Genomic DNA, 16389 nt, shown 5'->3' with positions numbered 1-16389 from the left:
CGTCATTCATCCACATCAGTGGTTCTACTTACAATGGAAGTATGAATTGCCAGAATTCAAACACATTTGAGAAATTGTAATGGTGCTTACGTAGCCTGAAAGGGTCGAATCCAATATTCAAAGCAGTAAGAAGACATTTCTTATGTTGATGCTGAGGACTTCTATGTAATACATCATCTGGACAGACTACAACACAACTGGTTAGACAATCTCAGAGTCAATTTGCTACTCACATTAACAGGTTACTAGTATGTTATAGAGACCATCAAGTTCAAAGCTTTAAAATCTGCGTTTTTCACTTTTGAAGTTGAATGATAACAGATCAATAACAGAAGCTGCAGGCTTTCATTCAGAGCTGACTTGTTTGCATCCAATGTAAATGGGCAGTGACCATTTGCCATCTAACAGCTGTTCAGTATCCTGTGCATGATGATATGGTAGCTCCTGCTGTAGAAGTGGCCAGGTGACTGCCACAGTTAATTGCCATTCCTGCCGGCAGTCGCAAATCAGGAAACAATAAGACCTGGAGACCATAGTAGCCCGTGTCTTTTAGACAGAAAGCAACTCCAGAACAGGACAATGAAAAGGTATTTCTCAACTGAGCCGTGTCTACCTAATAAGAACAGGGTGTCAATTTAAGGTAAGGTTAATAGAATATAATATTTTTTCGTGGTTTAACCCCAGCCAGGAACCCGGGAACCAAGACCCAGGCAGCTGCTCGTTCTCTCCCCATGAGCAGGACTGGGGAGAGAATCAGAAAGGTAAAAGCCAGAAAACTCAAGGGTTGAGATAAAAATCATTTAATAGGGAAAACAAAAGCCACGCACACAGGCAAAGCAAAACAAGAAATTAATTCATCCCTTCCCATGGGCATGCAGGTGTTCAGCTGTCACCAGGAAAGCAGTGCTCCATCATGTGTAACAATGACTTGGCAGACACCACCACTCTGAACCTCCCCTCCTTTTTCCCCCCATTTCATATACTGGGCATGATGTCACATGGTCTGGAGTACCCCTTTGGTCAGCTGGGGTCACCTGTCCTGGCAGGGTCTCCTCCCAACCTGCCATGTACCCGCAGTTTCCTCACCATGTGGCAATAAGGACAGCAGAAAAGGCCTTGGCTCTGTGTAAGCCCTGCTCACCAGTAGCAAAAATATCTCTGTATTATGTTATGGGAAATATTTTGTATTTTGGACTTTCAGCTTCCTTTTTCCTAGTACTATCACCATTGAGTAAACATAAATGCTGGGTTTCATACTGCTGTCTTCCATACACAATACTCAAAGCAAGAAGGCAAATTTTTCAAGTACCATTCAGTTTTAGTAACTCCTTTCAAAAAAACCCCATTTACTCACCCATAGAAATATTACCTTAACAGAACAGCACAGGGCTCTAATGTTCTACTCCTTGGCCTTAAAAAACAGTATAAAAAAGGAAAAGCAAAAGCTTGTAACAGCCACAACTCTGCTAAAAGCTGATTCATGTATTGCTTAAAAAGTTAGCATTTACATATAAAAAGCTCCTCAGTATTTATAGCAAACTCAACTGAATAAATGCACTAAAATATAGTTCTGAATCAAAACCATGTTATTTAGATTCCTGATGTTAGCAGGCAGCTGTGATAACACATAGAATTTCCTTAATTTGACCAAACTTTCTAACATGGTAAAATTCATACTCCAGTTATGAAGAAGAAAAAAAAACCCAACAAACAACTACTCATTTTACCTTTACAACAGTAAAAAAACAGTAAAAAACACAGTGTGGGGTATTCATTGTAGGTAGTTCTCCCTGGTTTACTCCTGTTCATTAAACAGGTATGTGAGATACATGTCTGGAATCCAAAAATGTCACAACTCTTTGAATTCTGAATTGCCATGAAGGTGGCCACCCTCTACCAGAAGAGCCTTCTGAGGCTGTTTTTGCATTTAATGATACTTCTGCTGAGTAAAATAACTCTTTGTTGGTCACACCAAGGACCATAAATAGCCTATTTCTACTACTTTGTTTTTGTCTTCCCCTGTTGAGAGCCTACCAAATCAGACCATTTTCCTTCAGATGGAAAATATTACATTATATTTATCACTATAGCAACTAACCTAATTGATTTGATGCAGGTTTCTCTTCCACCATAGGATGGAGCCATTATCCCTAAGTATAATCTAAACATTTAAGAAAGAAAAAATTATCAGTTTATCATTTTATCACACCAATAGGAATATAATTGGACTTCAGATACTAAAATATAAATGAAAGTCTAATGTGTTGTATATGTACATCCAGAACATTCTTTATAAATATGCTTATCTGTCAAGTGGAATTTAGAGTATAGTGTTTACTGGTTGCTCCTGGTAATTGGGATGACTATTGTACAACAAATACACTTCCAGAAACAAGGATTCACAAAGTAATTAGGAGAAGGAGAAGCAATGTTCAAATAACTGATTCAGAAATAAGCTTTGTCAGACTAACAGATTAAAAATGGAAATAGCTAAGATAGATCAAAAATTGTATGTACAGTGCTATTGAGAAAGGGAAAATGGAAAAGTTCTTTCCCAGATTTTGTTTTGGAGGCTCAGGGTTTGTTTTCAGTAGAATGATACAATGAGAGATAATAAAACATTAGGTTCCTATAATTAGTTTGATAATATATTCACCTTTATTGTTATACTTTCATGTACCTGACAACAAGGTGTGGGGGAAAGTAGAGACCACCTTACATATTCAAATTCTTTCCTTTTACTTTCTAAGAAATATGGCAATCCTGTTATTTTTAAAGCATTTTTAAAAGTCATCGTGTCTCCCCCCCACCCACAACACCCAGATCTGCTTTTCTTCAAGAAAAGGCATCAGATGAAAAAAAGACTGATTAAACTTTAGCTCATTTATAAAAGAATTCATAAAATCTGAAGTGCAGCTTTACCTAGAAATAGCTTTACTTTTTTTATCTTGATTTTTTCACAGAGCAAAAACCATTTTTTTCAATGTCTCAAATACTACCACTAGAGAAAATGTTCATGATGCTTCATTAACATTTGGAATTGCAATTGTCAAATCAGTGAAGCATTACACAAATGGTGGAGTGTTTTGACACTGCATATTTTAAGCAGCATGGTGCTTTTCAGTGCTATATGAAATGAAGAGTGTACTACATATTTGAGGAACACCATCGACACTGTCTGAGAGAACTAATTGGAAACTGGTCTTTAAGCACACTAGAAAATGCCTTCAGATTATCAGCCAACATTTGCATTTTTTATCAGTAAACAATGCAAAAAAATAAACAATGAACAGTGTGTAACAATTTAAATGGACGACTACATTCCTTAGGACAAAACATTGTCAAACTTCTCATTGCTGAAAATAAATCATTTTTAAAGTGTCAGAGTTCATGGTTAACTCTTTTTGAGGCCATGCTGATCAAAAATATATGCACAAAAGATCTCATATCTCCTCAAAAGAAGCCCATGACTCTTTGGACACTTCTAGCACAAACTTAACAAAATATTTCCTATCACTAATATCAAACTGAATTCCCTTTACACCTGAAATATTTGTTTTGTAATATGCACTCCCATGATACAATAGATGCTTTTAAAATTTACTATGTTGTTATATCCTCCATATTAACACATTGAATAAAGCATTATGTGAAAAATATTAATATTTAAAGTGTGGCCTCTTTAATATGATTTTATTAATGAGAAGTGTAATGCAAAATGTGCTAAATTACAAAAATAATTACAAAATATGTTATTTTCAGAATAATCCACTTTCAGTTTCATCAGTATAAAGGGCCCCTGTAATAAGCAAAACAAAGGTGAATTAAAGGTTCTCCTAATTAATTATGATCTTGTTTTGAAAAAAACCCAGAACACACACACACAGAAAAATGGTGAATGTAATACAGTTGGAGGGAATGGAATAGAGGGTTAAGAAATGCAGCAGGTATGCTTCTGCAAACCAGCAGCTATTTCCTATTCATCACAGCCTACACCTATTACAGCTCAACAAGACAAGCCTAGTGCAAAATCTTTTATGCTACAGCTAATGAAAGCAATATGCACCATGGGTAAATTACAGACCCCATTCAGCTCAGGGTGGTTAAATACCGTGTAGATTCATTTTGGCAAAGCTGTGTGGGTCCTTCCTGATAAATTGCGTATTTTTTTTTTATTATTGTGTAAAACTGCTTTTTCTGTTCTCTTTGCAAGTTTCCCACCCTGGTGCTATAGACCAACGTGCATTCGCTAACTTGAACTATGGACATTAACCCCATTTATGTTATATAATTGCTTGAAATGATTCTTGCTAAAAGAAAAACAAAGAAAAACAAAAATGACCAAAACAAACCAAAAAGCAGGAAAAAAAATAAAGACCTTTAAAAGCATTTATAGTCCAAGTACTTGATTCTTACAGATGTCTTATCTGCAAGTGTAATTAATGGAATATCAATCAAGCCTTAAAAAAATAATATAAAAACTCTACTGATAACCTGCGATGCAGCTCTAAAATAGGCAATATTGACTTGCTAAACAGCTGAGGATATGCTAAGGAGGTGCCAAGATTTGCTCCTGTAGAATTTCAGAGGATCACATATAATCCCAGGGATGTTAAGATATCTGTCACTTGATGAAACATGTGCTTCCTAAAAGAATGAACATAAGCAAACCATCATTTTCATGGAAGGTGGACGGAGTTAGGAGAGTGTGTATGTGGAGGGAGCAGCCTCAGAGCAATCTGGTAACATCTGACAACAAACAGTGAGCAGTGGATCAGGGTTACTACCGCTAGAAAGTTTGTTTCTAAAATCCAAGAGATGCTACTGCTTGGACTGGAAAAGCAGTACAACCTAAGGACATCTCACTCTCCTGAGAAGCAGCAGTACTAAAGTGCCAGTCTACCTGCTTTGCCAGAGGGGAGTGGGGGGAGATGTGCTGAGGGGAAAGTCTAAGGCACAGTACCTACCCCTGCCAGCTTCAGAGCTTGGCCTGCGCCTCAAGTGTTACCTCACATGGGAAGGGTGTAGATGTATGCCCAGCAAAAGCACCAGGACAAATATGTACTTACTGCAGTAAGCGATTAGGAGACTAGCCAGGATCATGATAGCCCAGAAAGTTGAGGACATGCTTGGCAAGGCGCTGGCATCTTTCCTACTGCTTCTCCTGGGAGATGGAGCCATTGAAGCCACTTCCCCGTTGGGGGAAAGTCAGACAGTTTCACCAGCCAGCTCTCCCCTTGACTGATGGCCTTGCTCCACGTGTAATCCTCAAGGAAGGCATCTTCCAACGACTCTGCTGCTCATCATCAGCAACCTGTTCCTGCTGCAGGAATCATCTTCCAGCCAGAAAGCCAAGGCTGCTCTAATGCACGCGGGGCTTGGGAACAGTGGCCACAGCCAGCTTCCCTCCTGTCCCTGTGGTGGGGCTCACTAGCACGGAGGGTTTCACTGCAGCTTGGATACCTCGCGTGGTACTGAGCTTCGACGATGTCCCACGAACAAGCCTCTTTTTTTTTTTTCTTTTTTTTTTTTTTTTTTCCCCTTTCTGTTTTTAATTTGCAGAAGTTGTTCCGCTTGCTGTCCTTCCCCCTGCCTCCCCCTCCCCGGGGGCAGCCCCGCAGGCGGAGCGCGGCGCCTCCCCCGCCCGCCCGCCCGCGGCTCTACGGCGACCCCCGCTCAGGGCGCCGCCGCCCCCCGGCCCAGGCCAGCATGGCCGCGGGGGCCCCTGAGGGGCCGGGCAGGGCTCCGCCGGGCAGCTCCGCGCAGCGAGGGCGATCCGCGCCCCGGCCCAGCGCCCGCAGGGCGACGACAGCCCCGTTCCCCCACGGCCTGTCCAGCCTGAGCTCCCCTCCCGACCGCTCCTGCGGCTCGACGGGGCGGAGGCGCGAGAGGCGGCCGGGACACTTTAGGCGGAGGGTCGGCAGCGGCTCTCCTCCTCTCCGTGCGCCGCCCGCTCCGCTCTCAGGCTCTGCCGCTACAGCGGCGCTGGCCCCTCAAGTAAAGGAAGCGGGAGGAGGAGGAGGGGGCCGGCGGTCACGCCCACAGGTGCTCAGCGCTCCGAGCGGAGCGCTCCTTCCCCCGCGCCGCTCCGCTCGCGCGTCCCCGCCGGAGGAGCGCGCCCGCCCCGGGCTCGCATCGCCCCCGGCCCCGATCCCGCTCCCCGATCCCGCTCCCCGCTCCCGCTTCCCGCTCCCCGATCCCGCTCCCCGCTCCCCGATCCCGCTCCCGGGGCGGCGCCCGCCGGCTTTAGGGTGGGAGGAGCCGCGGGGCGACCGTCCCTGTCCCCGCAAAGGCTGCTGCCAGCCCTGCGGGGCCGGCGGCGGGAGCGGGCTGTGCGGCGGGCAGGGGCCGAGGGCCGAGCCCTGTGCCCCGGCGGGGTAGAGCCGGCTCCGGCCCCCGGCGCCTGCCCACGGCCGCCAGCGGAGGGGTGGCGCGGGGGAGCCGCCGGGCCGGGAGCGGAGCAGAGGCGAAGGGAGCGCAGGCGGTTCCCGCCCCGAGCCCCCTCTGGGAATCTTTGCTCTCGGCTGACAAGGGGTCTCGACAGTAAGAAAAGTGGCCCAGGGAATTGTCTGTCCCCGTCCCCTCACCTGCACAGTGCGGCTCGAAATCTCCACGATTGCGCCTCGGCACGACTATAGATGCTAAAGGAAACAATTCCTCATTGTGTATCCATCTGCGGTCCTTATGGGGACTGCTGTTGGCACGCGGTTTCTGCCGCTGAAATGGCAGTGACACATCGGTATGAAACCCGCTTTAGAGACATTAAGTTCACATGTGTGCCGGTGTCCTTTATGATTAAAAGCTTAAATGTTCTAAGAGGGACCAGGTAGTTGAGCTTTTCTGTTTGGAGTCTCCATAGCAATGTCTTCAAATTAATATTTTAAGTTCTGCAGAAGGTAGTCACGTCCCAGGTACAGGCAGACTAGAAGAAAAGCTTGGTCACAAAACGTCCCATTATCTCCTCCTGTGTTTTACTTGCTTAATAGAAATGCCATGAAAAAGGTGATCCGTATTCCTTCAGAAGTCCCGGGTTTGTATGATTGTTTGCCATTTAAACATCTAGACTTAAAATTGCATATGAATGACGCAATATTCACAAGACAGGACTGTAAAGACCATTTTAATACAGCTGCACTTGATTAGATTCTTGTAACTAAGTTCAGTTTTGCACCACGAGGACATTGCCAATGTAATCATACTGATTTTAGAGGAGATTTTCTACCAGAATAGTTTCATCCTGAACTGGTAGGGCAATAGATTAATGTGTTCAAACATGCTTCAGAGATGAGATTTTAACTATTGTTTGGGCACAACTACATTTGTGTACAGAGCATCACCTTCCAAATGTTCCTTTCTCTTCCCTTATTTTCATGGGAATTTCTTTTCTAGTATATTTGAAAACAAGAATAGAGCACAATTCAAGCATTAAGACAACCTGCTAAGCTGTATTCTCCTTCCCCACATAATTTAAAAGAGCATATGTAGAGAAGAAATCTTTGTATCACCTTCCATCCCTAACTTACACACTATATTTTCCTTCTAAGTCAACATAAATTTGTCATCCCTCTTGGAATCCTGAAGTATTACTTCAATTTACAGTTTACCCAAGAAGCTGTGGTTAGGCAACAGGATTTCCCTCGGAAATACATCCAGCTTTCAGTCCGAGGAGTGGGAACCATGATTACTGTCCACCTAAATAGAACTTGAAGGTTCATGCAGAAACTGAAGTCCTGCTTTGATAATTCTGAAAACTGACATTCTTCACTTGAGACCAGGTTAATTCACACGTTGAAGAACTACTCAGTTGCTCAGAAAGTAAGGCACCACTCCCTGAGTACAGGAACCACTGAGCTGGGGCCTTTGTGTTTTTCTATACAACCACCTGTAATAATTTTACAAAGAAATTTTAAATCTAGAAAGATTTTCAAACATTACATTCTGATTTGATTGTCAAAGACAAGACTTAAAACTGGTCTTAAAATGTCATTTTAGGTCTCTGTTGATTTGTTTTGTAGGTGCATGTTGATCTCCAGTAATGGCTTGGCTGCTCTGCACGGTCTTGTACTGAAGAGTATTTCACCCTACAGTGACACTATTCACAATGTAAAGTCTTACTTAAGGAAGAAGTGATAGAATGTGATCTCAAATTAATTTGCTTGCCCCTTTCTTGATATGTTCCCCACACTTTGATTTTCAAGGAAAGTGTGTGAGTTCTGCCTTTATTGCCTCCCTAATCTCCCAAGAAATTCCCAGTATTCAGACCTGTGTGTACAGAAATGTAAGAAACAATGATTAAAGTCATGGGCAGATGTCTGAGAGCTGAAGAGAAAATAGAAAATAGAAACCTAATATAGATAAATAAAATAGAAACCTAATAGCTGAATAGAAAATAGAAACCCAAGTTAATATATATATCAAAGTGAAATACCCTTTTCAGAAATCAGATTGGTTCCCATACAAAGACACAGATCTCTCATTTTTCCATTGCTGTTGGAAGAGTTACTATCTGCAAGAAAAATAAAATAATATTTAAACTCTTTACTAAGATAGGCTGTGCCACTGGTCCAATTGAAGTTAAAAGCAAAATATCTATTGACTAGAAAAGGCATAGTTTGAAAGCTGTTGTAAGCTGTATCTATGTCAGAGTTTGTGCAGTGATGTGTGTATGCATCACTGCTTTCTGCTCAGATGTCAGACCCATGAAGCCTGTGTAGTGATGTTGACCTCTATTACAGGTGAGAGGATAACCTACAGAGAATAAATCTTAACATTCATTTAGCATAAAGCATGTACATGGTAGAAGGTAGATAATGTTCTTCAGGTCTTTACAGAGAGACCTTCTGTTCTTTTTGAATTTGTTTATTTGCTTTGAAAATAGAAAGTTTAAATAAATTGTGGCTAAATTTTGGACATTTGTCCAAATCTTGGACATTTAAAAATGGCATTTCACTGATTCAGTACATGTCAGAGCGAATTAACAGTCAGTAATATTTAAGCCAACAACTGAGTTTTTGCTTGGGATAAAATAAAAATATTCAGTTGATTCTAAATGTTGATTTCAGGGAAATAACAGAATATCTGAATGGACATTATTGACTAGATTTGTAAATTTTGATATAAATATAAGCAAAAAATATGTAAAAGAAAAGCAGCCTTAATATTTTTTTTACAATGTTAAAAACATGAATTACATACAAGAGCTGTGTAGTATAAGCTTGTTGTTATATCTCAAAAGATTTTCAAAGGAAGAGCAGTGAAGCTTAATACTAAAAAGTAAGCTCCTCAATTTTATTTAACTATTTATATTTTCAAAAAATTTAAAATTAAAAAAAATTAAAAGTTAAATAACTCTGTATGTCTTTTTATAAAAATCCATAGCACATCCTTAACAACCATGGCAAATATAAAGAAAGAATAAAAGAATGCAAGACAATTGCAATTCTTTTCATCTTCCTTGAAATGGAGACCATTCAGGGGATATAGATTCATGCTTAAAGAAAAATAATCATTTTAGTTAGATTTTATGAGAAGATTTTCTTCCTTTGTATTTACTATCTTAGGCTATCTTTGGAAAAAATGTTTTATCTAGACATATGCCTCATTTTTTTTTCCTTTTTAATTCCTCTTTAGTGCCAGGAATATTGACCATCTATTTAGTAGGGAAGTTTTTGCTATTGATTTACATGAAGCAGAAAATTATCATACTTTTGAACAAAGAAAAAGTAAGAAAGAAAGAGAAATAGTGTGTAGTTGAATGCTTAATTCATTGTGAAATTATAATTTAGAGAGTTCAGTCCTCCAACTTTTAGTCTAAATGGCAGCCAGCCACATACATCTGAAACTGTGGGATCAGTAACTTAGTTCTCACCCACTTTTCTGAACACTTTTTTAGTTCAGAAAAAGTCTTTCTTTTCAGAATACTTCAAAATTTGTACAGAGGTATTTTGATACATACATATGAAAGAGCTTTTATTATGGTCAGTAACAGTAAAGTTCTTAATAACAATTCTGTTAATGCATAGTCAAAATATATTTAGTGAGAAGCTATTGACCAAATTTAATTATTGCTTTATAATTGTCTATGTGACAAGTATTCTCACTGAGGAGTACTTTTGTTGATTTTTACAAATGTAAAACTACAACCTTGTTCGTGGTAAATTGTGCATTTTCACTGATCTTTTTTCTTTAACAAGGTACCAGTTAGTAGTGTTCTTTCTTTATTTTTTTTTCCTAACCATTATTATTTTAGCTGGGTTTGAGGTTTTTTTCCTAACTTTAATTACCTGCCAATGATATTATAGATATTATGTGATATTGATACAGTTTGAAAAGCTGTATAGGGTTTTGATTTAACATGAAAGTTTTCATAAGTTATGGAAAATTCTCACCTTGTAAAACCAAATCTATGAAGTTGTTCACTGACAGCTATGTTAACCTGTCCAATTATGTGCAAAGCCAAACATTTTAAAAAAGCAAAAAAGTGACAGTGGGAATATGTTGCCAATACAAAACATTTTTATACCTGTCTGTATAACTGATGGGGTGTCACAACATCCACTTTATCATCCTGACTGAATTTTATTTGTAGATTTTACACTAAAATACAGAAAAGCAAAGAAGAGGAATAATTAATGGTGTCTTTTAATTCCACTTTTTGTCAAAGACACAAATAGTTTTTATTAAAAAATTACACCAATATTATAGCCTTTTGAAATGTGTCTGCCATTTTTTAAAAGAAATACCAGTTGTAGATGACCAAGGGATTAAAATAACTTTTTGTAAAATTACTATATTCCCACTTGGATCCTGAAGATATAGAGACTGGAAAAAAAACCACCACTTTACTGTTGTCATGCAAGCCCAAATATCACATATAAAGCTGAGTCAAAATAAACTGCATCTCTACATAACATGTACTAATAAAATGTTTATTTTTTTATGATGTGGGTGTGTAAAATTGTTTCTTTGCATTGAAATGCCTACAACTGATGTGTCAGATAAGTACATTCCTGTCACTTAGCAACCTTTGCTAGTTCAGAGAAAAAAATTAGGGGGTATCTTAAATGGTATTATAAAAAGTGTCTGGAATTTAGAAAATTACCAAATCATTCAGAAATGAATCATTACCTGAGCTACAGTGATGTAATATACTGGATTTGACAGCAAGAACAAAAATAACTAACTTGCATGCATGGATAATTTAGGAGGTGAGTTATTTAAAAAAAATTAGGAAAGAAATCAGAACATGAAACAGCAAACAAACCTGAAATAAATCCAAATATGGTAAATTGCTTTCATTACAGCAAATAGATAGAAAATGAGAGGGATATGAAATCATGACTATGAGCAAATTTCTGTCTTGGAAATGGCAAATTATTAATCAGATCTGTTGTGAGTTAGGTCTAGTTTAATTTTGTGCAATCAAGCAAAAGGGATGCTAAATTTCAGTTCCAAAATATCCAGAAAAATCTGCTTTTGATTACATGATAAATAACACATGCAATTCTTTTATAATATATTTAAAGTGAGGAAAGAGTACATTACTTGCTTAAGAAATTATTCTATTTTGTCTTTTTTCTTTTTTCTCTTATTTCCCTCTACTTTTTTTCCTTCAGTGACATACCACAATTTGTTAACTTACACACTTGACACTTACACATGTGTTAAGAAGTGTACAGTCACAAAGATCTAATTTTTTTTGTCTATTCTGTATTTTTTTCTGTCCTGTGTCTGTTAGCTTCCCAGAAAGTATTCTGTAGGAGAGAGAAATCAAAGTATCCTACAGCTGTCTGTATATACAATTGGCAAGCACCCATTCAAAATAAAAAAGCATCACTGCAAATCTGGCAACTGCATGATCCTGTTTTTCAGGAAGTGCTCTCTAAAGCCACCTATGAATTTTCTTTTTAAGTCATTATTTCCTTGGACATATTAACACTCACATCAGAGACGTAAAGGCGTATGAGGCTATGTCTTCTTGCCTTTTTCTGGAAATCTTGCCCCTTCCTCACAAACCTTGCTATAGGAGAGGAAACGGTGTTGTCTGGAGTTAGAGTACAGGGTTGTGTTTGAGAGCTGAATTCTGTTGATAATGAAGCCAATACATTTTCTGAGCAGCTCTTTGCTAATTGTTTAAATGTTTCTTGTTGCCTTAGTTGCTGCTGGAATCATGAATTATTAAAGTTTGGTGAGGTAGCATACAAATGTTTAAAAAATGTATTTTTAAGAACTCATCTCTGTGATGCAGTGAGTTCAGATGTGCTCAGTGTAAGCTGGTATTTGAAGTCTTAAATTCATCATGCAGCAATATGTTTGATCAGTGTATAGTAGGAAATTTTCTCAGGAAAATAAATCATGAGAAACTATGAAAAGATGAAGATTTAAAAGCTAGAATTTTCATCTAGAGTTGATAGGACTTACAGAGAATGTAGTTCCTTTACATTCGCTCATTTGCTAGTTCAACTATTTGTTCTTTAGAGCAGGATGAAATGGTGTTTCTGGTATCAGTATCCTGTCTCAGAAATGTTAACTTTCTGTAGCCAAGAATGCCCTCAAAGAAACCGTTGCCTTCCTGAGTGGAAATTAGAAACTACTGGTTTACTCTAACATCCAAACTGCAAGCTGTGAACCTGCTGGACTTATTTTGAGAAGCAGACAAGCTGTCTCTTGAACGATATTGCTAAGGAGCAGACAAGGGTTGAAATTGCCAATGTGTTTTCAGGTGAGTTGAAATGCTCAGTTCATCATCAAATACTATCTGTTTTTTTCATCTAAAATAAGATTTTAGATGTAGGGTAGGAAAAGAAAAGGTACTACAAGGTAGAGTAGACAGCAGTAAATTAAAAATAGGAGCAATTTTCTGAAGATCTTGCTGGTAAAATAAGTTTTAGTTTGGGATTTTTTACTTTGGGTGGGATTTTTATGGGGGCAGAGGAAGGGAGAACTAGAGGTGGTGAGATGGCAGTAAATGCTGGATTAGAGAAGGGTATTTTTTCATAAGACAGTAGATGTATTTTATTCTAAAACTGTCACTTCCATGTGCATCCTGCAAAATTTTGGCAATGCTGAAGCATGACCAGGTAAAATGTTTGGCTTTCAGAGAGCACTAAACTCTCTCAGAATTCTCTCAGAATTGGGAAATGCGAAGTCCTGCAGCTGCTCCATGCACCACTATGGACTGGGGGTCAGGATGTGGAAAGTATCTTTGCAGAAAATGACCTGAGAGTCCTGGTGCACATCAAGGTGACCAGAAGCCAGCAATGTGCTCCTGCAGCAAAGAAAGCCAGCTTTCCTTGGCTTCATTAGGCAGAGTGTTGCTGGCAGGTGAAGGAGGTGAACCTTCTCCTCTAGTTAGCACTGGTGACACACATCTGGAGTGCTTTGTCCTGTACTGAGCTGTCACAAGAGGCAGTACAGGAGAGCACAGGAGAGGTATGTCCACCTCTCTCTCTAGTTGCAGCAAGGAGCTGAGAGAGTTAGATTAGGGAATCAGAGCATCTGTTGTACAATGGCAGGCTGAGGGAGCTGAGGCTGTTTATCGTCAAAAAGAGAAGGGTGTGGGGGTATGTGTGGTTTTGTGTGTGTGTGTATGTGCACATCTTATTAATGGGTCCTGATGGAGCAGGACAGACTCCTCTTATCCAATGAATGAAAAAGGGACAATAGGTGCAAATTGAAACAGAGGAAATTCCATTCAATTATAAGAAAAAATATTTTACTTTAAGGGTGATCATACACTGGAACAGGTTGTGCTGACATTGTGCCGTCTCCATCCTTGGGAATATACAAAATCTGTTTGCATAATATCCTGAATTCTTATGAAGTCTGGTGTAACTGAGCCTGCTTTCAGCAAGGAGGTAGAGCTAGATAAATTTCAAAGCTAGATAAATTTCACCTTCAACTGCTCTTTAAAAAGTAATTGAAAAATACTAAAATATATATTATAGTTATTTATCCTTGCCTCTTTTCAAGGTATTTGTCTCTTATCTAAGACACCAAGTAACATTTGTGCTTTCAGACAGCATGATGAGGGCTGGGTACCTCAGCACAGTATCTGCCCATAAAGTCATCAAGTGGTGCAGCTTAAGGCATAACGTGGCCATATCATCTTTAAAAAGCTGAGGACAAGGGTAACTCCTGTCCTCTTATGAGGACTCTAAGTGCTTTTCTATCCACCTGGGTAACCTACTCCTGAAGGCTGTTACCTATCATCCTTCCTTCTAACCAGTATTGTGTTTAGAGGAGAATGAGGTGGTGGCAATAGGACAGGCATTACACCACGTCCTCAAGGCCTCCTAGTCATTGCAACATTTATTCAGGATGTATGGGAGCTCTGTTCAGTTCTCGTCTCTGCCGAGGGCAAATCTGCATCAATCAATGGTTCTATAATGGGGTACTTACAATCCCCTTGTTGAAACAATGTCACTGCACATGTCATAAATCAAGATTTACAGGGCAGAAGGAGAAATTGTAAAAGTGAAACTTATTCTGTAGCTAACTGTTTATGTGGGTACTCACCTTGAGAGGAGACCAATCTTTTCTTTCCAGATCCCAGGACAGTTTGTATAATTTTAACTATGACTGCATAATGTCAGTAGGACATTATGGAAAAGTTTAATTATGGACAAGACTGGCTATTGAAAAAGACTGATAGCTCAAAATTTTATTTACTAGGACTTAGCATCCATTCTTTGTCTGCAAATTGAATAATACCTACTGTAAATATGTAGCCTTCGTGGCAAATTTTGGAATAGTTATATCTAGGACATGTTTCATTAAACAAGCAAAAAAATGAAATTTTTACATTAGTATTCATAATAGTGTTTTCTAACAAGATAAAACAAATATTATAATTAATGCACTTTTATTCACCACTGCTTTCTTTCTTTGGGATCACATTCTTCTTTTTCCTACCCAGACTATATTTTTGCCTTTTTTCATTAATGCAAACACTTCAGTAGGTATATTATTTATTATTAGAAAATAATACTTTCCATAAAAAAATATTTTTAGTTTTCCAAAACTTGTTTGTCTTCTGCTCCACAGCTTCATTTTTTTCCCTTTAAAATCTGCAGGTTGCAATATGAGAAGTCAGCTGCTTCTTCACTGTATTTGGGATTACTGTAATCCAATTTAAGCAGTATTGCATATAATTCTTCTGCATATAATTTCTGTGTATATTGCTGTTTGCATAGAACACCTGACTTTGAACCTTGAATGCTTTCAAGACTGTGTCCCCTGCCACTCTGGGAAATCTGTTCTAGCATTTCACCACCCTCATTGTAAAAAAAATTCTTCCTGAAATCTAGCCTAAACCTCCCCTCTTTAAATTTAGAGCCATTATCAATTGTCCTATTACAACAGGTCCTCCTAAAATGTTTGGCCCCATATTTCTTGTAAGCCCTCTTCAAGTACCGAAATGTCATATTAAGTTTCCCCTGAGCCTCCTATTCTCCAGGCTGAACCATCCCAAATCTCTTAGACTTTCCTCATGGGAGATATGTTCCAGCCCTCTGGTCATTTTTGTGGCCCTGTTCTGGACCCTCTCAATTTGGTTCACATCTTTCCTGTGCTGAAGACCCCAGAGCTGGATGCTGTACCCATTTGATACACAAGACTGGTAAGTGGTTATTTGCCACATGTTCAGCTCATTAGAGCTGGTTCATTGGCACCCTAGAAAGGCATCTTGGTTCTTTCTCCTGTTGGGCACACTAATGAATGGCTGGGGATATTGATTTTGTGTGTCTCTTTGAGACATTGCTTTGCTGCTTCCCTATGGAGCTTCATTTTCTCCATCATGACAATATCCTACATTATTATCTCCAATTGACTGGAACTGCTTTGTGTTTAGGGCAGGGTGAGCCACAGAATCTCTTTAATACAATTTTAGGTACTGGAATGAAAAAGGGTATACAAATTTTTAAAAATAATTTAGCTTAAAATGAGGAAGCAACATACTTATTTACAAGACTACTAATGAATATTTTAGTTCACTTCTATTCTTGTGAGGGTAGCAGGACAATAAAAATGGAACCCAAACACATTTCTGTGTCATCATGAGTTAAGGCAATCAGAAAAATTTCTTGACAGGTTGCCAGCCTTCATCATTAGGGACTTCTCTGGTGCTCATTCCACAATGAATTTTTAAATTTCATCAGTTTTGTGAGCCATTTTTGTCAGGCAGGAAGGAGCTTAAAAATGTCTTTGTTTATTATCTGAACCTTGCATGAAACTAACATGACATTTCAAGTCTGATGTGAATGTCTCTATGTCCATAGACTCTCTTTCAAGCATGCTAAATGTTGATATCTGGTATGACAGAAGCTTTCAGTCATCTGTGTTACTTAGAGTTGTACAGTACTGCTTCCCTGTCCACCCCCAAAATAACCT

General features: G+C 39.2%; 1 protein-coding gene across 9 annotated transcripts in view; it reads right to left on the bottom strand.

Moving 5' to 3' along the window:
* TAFA5 (TAFA chemokine like family member 5) overlaps window positions 1–5607 on the bottom strand; it is a 473208-nt gene extending 467601 nt beyond the window's left edge. For 7 of the 9 annotated variants that reach the window (XR_015286155.1, XR_015286156.1, XR_015286157.1 and 4 more), the window contains exon 1: window positions 5070–5607. Coding sequence is in view for 5 of the 9 variants with exons in the window: in XM_086886872.1 (XP_086742998.1) it covers window positions 5070–5181 (112 nt within the window). In the remaining 4 variants the exon portion in view is untranslated. The remainder of the gene's footprint in view (window positions 1–5069) is intronic. The other 2 variants (XM_086886877.1, XM_086886874.1) reach the window with 1 other exon arrangement.
* Between the last annotated feature and the right edge of the window lie 10782 nt (window positions 5608–16389).

Source organism: Cyanistes caeruleus, chromosome 4, assembly GCF_971803275.1.
Source record: "Cyanistes caeruleus chromosome 4, bCyaCae1.hap1.1, whole genome shotgun sequence".
NCBI lineage: Eukaryota > Metazoa > Chordata > Aves > Passeriformes > Paridae > Cyanistes > Cyanistes caeruleus.
The sequence above is the reverse complement of the archived record's forward strand: the minus strand, read 5'-3'. Positions and strand labels throughout refer to the sequence as shown.